The sequence below is a fragment of the Urocampus carinirostris genome, chromosome 14 (assembly GCF_059441175.1).
Source record: "Urocampus carinirostris isolate Australia breed hairy pipefish chromosome 14, RoL_Ucar_1.0, whole genome shotgun sequence".
Classification (NCBI taxonomy): Eukaryota; Metazoa; Chordata; class Actinopteri; order Syngnathiformes; family Syngnathidae; genus Urocampus; species Urocampus carinirostris.
In genome coordinates this window covers 17962183-17968182 of record NC_142362.1, presented here as the reverse complement: position 1 = coordinate 17968182, position 6000 = coordinate 17962183, and the positions used below count along the sequence as shown (strand labels likewise).

At 37.2% G+C, this 6000-nt stretch overlaps 2 protein-coding genes across 9 annotated transcripts in view; one reads left to right on the top strand and one right to left on the bottom strand.

Moving 5' to 3' along the window:
* Positions 1-433: 433 nt before the first annotated feature.
* rprma (reprimo, TP53 dependent G2 arrest mediator candidate a) lies at positions 434-3379 on the bottom strand. Of its 3 annotated transcripts, none has more exons than XM_088352719.1 (3): positions 3238-3379; positions 2944-3007; positions 434-1158 (listed from the first exon to the last, which is right to left on the bottom strand). In XM_088352719.1, the coding sequence occupies exons 1-3, from the start codon at positions 3245-3247 to the stop codon at positions 678-680; spliced, it is 555 nt and encodes a 184-aa protein (XP_088208845.1). In that variant the 5' UTR covers positions 3248-3379; the 3' UTR covers positions 434-677. The 3 variants fall into 3 exon arrangements, with proteins under 3 accessions (XP_088208845.1, XP_088208843.1, XP_088208846.1); XM_088352717.1 differs by having other exon boundaries at positions 434-1358; positions 2944-3000; positions 3238-3374; XM_088352720.1 differs by having other exon boundaries at positions 2944-3000; positions 3238-3374.
* A 1109-nt stretch (positions 3380-4488) lies between these two features.
* galnt13 (polypeptide N-acetylgalactosaminyltransferase 13) overlaps positions 4489-6000 on the top strand; it is a 53093-nt gene continuing 51581 nt past the window's right edge. For 5 of the 6 annotated variants that reach the window (XM_088352716.1, XM_088352712.1, XM_088352713.1 and 2 more), the window contains exon 1: positions 4489-4747. The gene's annotated coding sequence lies outside the window, so the exon portion shown is untranslated. The remainder of the gene's footprint in view (positions 4748-6000) is intronic. The other variant, XM_088352714.1, reaches the window with a different exon arrangement.

Below are 6000 nucleotides of genomic sequence, written 5' to 3'. Positions count from 1 at the left end.
AAATACATGAAAATCTATAAGACAAAATGACAAAATACAGGACAAAATAAATGAAGAAATACACCTCAAATACATGAAAAAATGAAAAAATACACGACTAAATAAATGACAAAACATACATGACAAAATAATACCAAAATAAATGACAAAATACACAGCAAAATTAATACAGTAATAATACATGACAGAATGCACTAATAAATGAAAACATTGCATGTACGTTATTTATATAGGTATTACGTGTTTTATTTTTATGTTTATTTATATGGCATATATTTGTAGGTATCTATTAATTTATTTCTACTGTCCACCACACACATACACACACACACACACATCGCATGTCACTAAAATTGAGCCGATTAAAAGAGCTTTGTTGCAAAAATGAAGGAATAGAAATTCGCAGGCACACAAAAAGACACGACTATGAAAGTAGTCTTGAATCACAGAGTGAATTTATTACAATGAAGTACATGCGCAAACACTCTTGTGCTCATTGTATGCCAAAACACATACGTATATACATGATGCGCCGTCGACATCAACGACTGTAATCACAGAAACATTACAACAATGGAAACAAACAGTCCTCTTCATAGAAGGATCTTTTTTTGTTGTTGTATTTTTTCATATTTTACCTCCTGCTTCATCTCATTGTGCAAGGTCCAAACAAGTGTTCAGTAAGCGCCGACGATGACGGCCTCGGCCTCCTTGGACGGCCGGCGGTCGGTCACCAAGAAGTTGATCATTCCCTCGGACTTGATGAGAAGGTTGCAGCCCAGGAAGAAGATGCCGAAGACCACCGTCAGGGACAGGACGCACATGACCGCGATCTGGACCACTCGCATCACCAACAGGCTCCTCTCGTCCGGGGAGGCGGCCGCCGCCAGGCCCTGGTCGCTCACCACCGAAGAAAGGTTGCAGCACAAGGCAGAGTTGCTCCGGTTGAACAAGTCCGTCTGGTTGAAGGATGTGGCGTTCATGGCCACAGCTTCAACTTCTGGAGGTGGGATCCGGAGATGTGAGGATGGGGAGGGAGATACTTGGGGAAGTTCTTCGGTTCTTCTTCTAGACTTTTGCTCCGACTTTGCATGTCGTGTGTTCTCTCCTCGCAGTTTGGAAGCGCAATGGATCACCGGAGAGAGGGCGAGAGATGTTCTACACACCAGCGCACACCCACGAACGGGCATACATGTGGGAAACACACCAAGAGCGCCCCCATGTGGCTGTATTGCTGTATATGAACTCACAACCTCATCCGTGTGAGTGTAAACGCAGTACACCAGGGGTGGGCAGGTATTTGGAGACGCTGGCCGCATTGGGTTACAAAATTTGGCCAAGGGACCGATCCCGAAGACCTATCAATTTTTATCATGTATGAATAGATATACAAGCAGACATTTACAATATATGTTTCTTCATATTCGTTCTTAAAAAGATTAGTTTAATCTATCTGGGTTTGAAACTCTCACAATTAAAGCAAAATAATATATTAGGTCCCTGTTTTAAACACAACATTTGATATTTAGTTTTGTAGTATTACTGCAGTTGTGGTTGTTTTAGTATTTTTGAAGAATCTCTGGAGTTGGATTTTTGTAGTATTTTTGAAGTATTACTATAGCAGTTTGAAACAAAGAGCCGAAATTTTTAACTGTGAGAGTCAAAGAGCCACACCACGCACTGACCTGCCATGACAGACAGACACACACAAATACACACAATTAAAAACATATTATTTCCCATAACACACTCCTCTCCTTACAATACAACACTTTTTGTTGTTGTGTTAATTTCAAGGAAAGTGTCCACCCTCAATACACACAAAAAAAAACTAAACATGAAATAAGGCAAAGAGCCACAGTGTACAGAAAATATGATGGGTCAAAGAGACGCATTCTTATTGGCCAAGAGCCGCATGCGGCTCTAGAGCCTCGTGTTCACCACCACTGTACTATAGTAATATTTTGTAGTACTTCTCTAGTATTTTTGTAATATTTCCATAATATATTTTTCTAGTATTTCTGTAGTAATTCCATAGAGACTTTTTTTAGTATATCTTTAGTATCACTGTAGTTGTATTTTTGTAATATTTCTGTAGTATTCTGTAGTGTTGTTGTAGTTTTATTTTGGACTAGGTTTGTAGTATTTCTGCAGTAGTATTTTTGTAGTAATCATATAGTAGTATATTTTGGACATTCTATAGTATTTTTGTAATATTATTGAAGTTATATTTTTGTAGTATTTCTATAGTAATATTTTTGTAGCAGTACTTTTACATTTTTTTCCTGCTGTAATATTTCTGTAGTACAACTTTTGTATGATAGTATTACTGTAATGGTATTTTTGTAGTATTTACATAGCAATATTTGTATTATTTCTATGGTATTTTTTTATCTTTGAGAAAGAAAGCAAAACAATATGTTTTGTCCCTGATTTTAAACACCAAAATTGATATTTAATTCTGTAGTAATTTCGTAGTATTTTGGTATTCTTTTGGTAGTAGTATTTTGGTTGTAGACACACAAATTTGGCACCCAAAAAACATGTAGTTTGCCACCCCTGGTGTAAAAAATTAGACCCCCCGGGATATGACATTTATCCATTCTGACCTGTGCATCAAAAGTAAAATTGTCTTTTGGCCGGGGATAGAAACCTATGATAACTATCTAATGTGTTCTGAACCTACATAAAATGTGAAAATACTTCATAGTTAGTCAAGGGTGTAGGTTCGCTCTTGGCATTGGTGAGAAAATAGAGAATTTGTTGTGTGAAAACATTAGATTGGTGGAGACAAAGCAATGATCGCTCGATATTGGTGGGTACACATCCTCTGCATCCAAAACTACACCCTTCTAGAGTACTCCTTATGTGTAATATACATGAAAAATATTAAATAACTTTATAAGTAAGTATACATGTAAAGGAAAATTACATTTGATTTACCGTTTGCTGTGACTTGACTTGAGCTGGTACAGTGGAGTAGCAGGTGTATCCAAGGGGCTAGACACTGCGGATACGCACAAAAAAAGATTTTATATTTCGACCTGTAAGTATTATCATGCCCTGATAGGGGAAGATTTCTCATCTTTAATTTAATTATTATTTTTTGCAATATCTCGTCGTTTGGTTATGGCTATATTCCTGGCTAGGGTAACAATGCCTGTGCTTTTTTTTAGTATTTATGACGTCAACCTTCGTTTCTATCTTTATCATCTTGGTTCTTTCATACATGCTTACCTATGGACATCAAAAAGCTGCAGATTGTATTGCGCACTCTATTTTACGAATGAAACACAATCCATCTCCGAAAGAATTAAAAAAAAAACAACAAACAAATACGCGCTTGTTTAAAACCGGAAGAGGCAAACTTTTACCAAAATGTTAGAGTGGTTTATTCGCACTCAAAGGTCTCACTTCAAAATAAAGCAGCCATTGACTAAAATACTTGTCTCAATTAAATATTTGATGTAGTTATTTAAATTGGAAAAAGTGGTAGATTAAGAAAAAAAGCGGTAGTTTAACGCGTAAAACACTGGTGTTGGCAGTTATGAAGAAAAATTATTATTACAAGCACAGTACGAATAATTAACATGCCTTTACTAGTCCTGCCCATAATTTTCATATTAATCTTATCTTTTTAAAACTAGTTATCACAATTCACCAACAATAATGCCTCAGAATTGTTTCTGCAACCAGATCCCAGCACCTTGGTTGTCAGTCTCGTTCTGTTAGGCTGACATCTAGGGGATGTTTGGAAAATTGTCAGTTTATTTTGATGACTACAATGTTTGAACTTTCATATTAACATAGGTTTAGTTTTGTTCAAAACAGTAAAGTATTTATTCCTAATATTGAAGAGGAAAAAAAAACAACAAAAAAAAAAACCGAAAAAATGGCTACTAAAGGACTGGTGATCCCAAATACCGATACCACGATGTCGATTTTGACGCAAAGTCTACAGTGTTGTTGTTTTTTTTACAATAACTTCATGAATTATTTAACACAAAGTAAGATGTTTAATCATGCTTGTCTGATACTATTAAGAAATTAACACGTTTTTTTAAAAATGGCCATTTGAGGAAAGACGATCCTGAATACCGCTATCATATTACACAAGACTCTGCAATATTGTTTATTTATCTTCCGATCCATAGAAATTAGTATGTCTATTTGTTTAACTTATAACGAATAGTAATACCTGCAATACTACTGATCTAAAAAGGCCACAAGAGTAGACGGTTCTGAATACCGATACCATATTGTAGCCTGCACAGTGTCCTCAATCTTGTTTCTTTGCAATTAGCCTCAAATGATTTAATATAAATTATTTTTTCAATTATTTTTTCTGATATCATAAAATACGGTAATTAAAAGGACATGAGTTAATTGTAATAATGTAAATCTTGCGTTTTGTTGTCGTAAGACCCAAGCCCCACCCCCCTGAGCGGATCGCAAAGATGGACATTCCTGTCATCCAATCACAGACAAGACCAGGAGATATTAACGGGTTGATGCAGAGTGGGCAGATTGCAGGAATCATTCCGCTTCTTTCTTCTTTTCCTTTTTCAACGACATTTGCAACATTGATAAAAGCGAAATTGGACTGAAGGAGTCCGGGCCGTGACCGCAATGACACCGAGCTCCTCGGGGGATCTCTCCGGTTCCGGTTTGTTTACTACGTGCTGAGAGGTTTTGGGCGCTTTTCTGCACGGATTCGTTTGTTGTCAGCACGTGTAAACCTGACAAGGTGAGCGCAAATCTATTTGTATACTGTATTTCTTGTGCACATGTGCATGGTTCTTTTTTTTAATATCCTTCTTTATATTGCAGCGCGGAGCACGTGACTGCCGTCTGCGATAATTTGAATGAGAAAGGGGGGTGCAATGCGCAATCATCAAATGTATGTTTTGTGTGGGGGCTGATGCTTGATTATTAAAAAAAGCTTTCCTCTATTTGCTTAATGGACCTAATGGGATCTAGCCCATAATCCTCCCCATCCCTTTCCAGGAAAGGCAGGAACACTTTGCAATTGTTTTTCCCTCCTAAAATATTAGATCCAATATTATAATGTTATGGTTGGGCAGTCCAAGTTGAGGGAGAGGAACACAATTGAGGGATAGGAATGAGCACGAGGACTGTAAGGTTGGGCCTGAATATCAGCCAGTTTCTTTTATATTAATTGCTCGGTATACCAGAAATAAGAACTGGGAGACTGCATATTCTTGTTTAACTATTTACTGGATGATATAAAGATTAAACGCACAAATGTGGAGCCTTTTGCTGAATAACACGAACGAAGTCTGCCTTTTCTAAGATTTCTAGTCTTCTACTGTCTTTGCCGCCCTCATACTACTCAACCTCACCCGTGTGCTAATGTGAGACCCAATGGTCTGAACCCAGGGGGTCACAAACCTATGGCTCTTTTGATGAGTACATCCAGCTCTGAAATAAAATTGCGTTCTTGCAAATCTTCTCTATGATATTCCAAAATTTGTATATTGCTAAGATGATTTCGGAGGATTCAAAGCCACAGAAACACTAAAATAGTGAACAGTTCGGTCCTGTGTATACGGGGCAAAGTTTTGACTACAGTTTACAGTCACGGTGTCACACCAACAGACCCTGTTTTGGTGGTACACCGCTAAGGAATCCTATATATTCACTGTTAAGATATTTGTTGATGAAAACCCACATAACCAACTGTAGACATCCATAAACGCCAGCAACACACACACACAGAACAATTTAATTGGGTGAGCAGTAAAGATGGGCAGACGTGGACTCGCTTCGCTCTCAATATATCGGTATCCTTTTCGTTTGCAGTATTTTCTGACATTTTTAGGAAATAACTTTTCTTGTACTTTGTTTTGAAATCATTATTTAGGACAAAAATGCTGGTCAAAATGAGCCTCACCACTCTTAGGTAAATGCTGGAAGGAGACAAATTTTAAGTGGTATATTAAATTCATATGGGACAAAGGCTCTGGAATTATTGTTATT

What these genes read in the sequence shown, in the direction of transcription:
- rprma (XM_088352717.1), bottom strand. Translation starts at nt 1,319, where the DNA reads ATGCGGCCAGCGTCTCCAAATACCTGCCCACCCCTGGTGTACTGCGTT.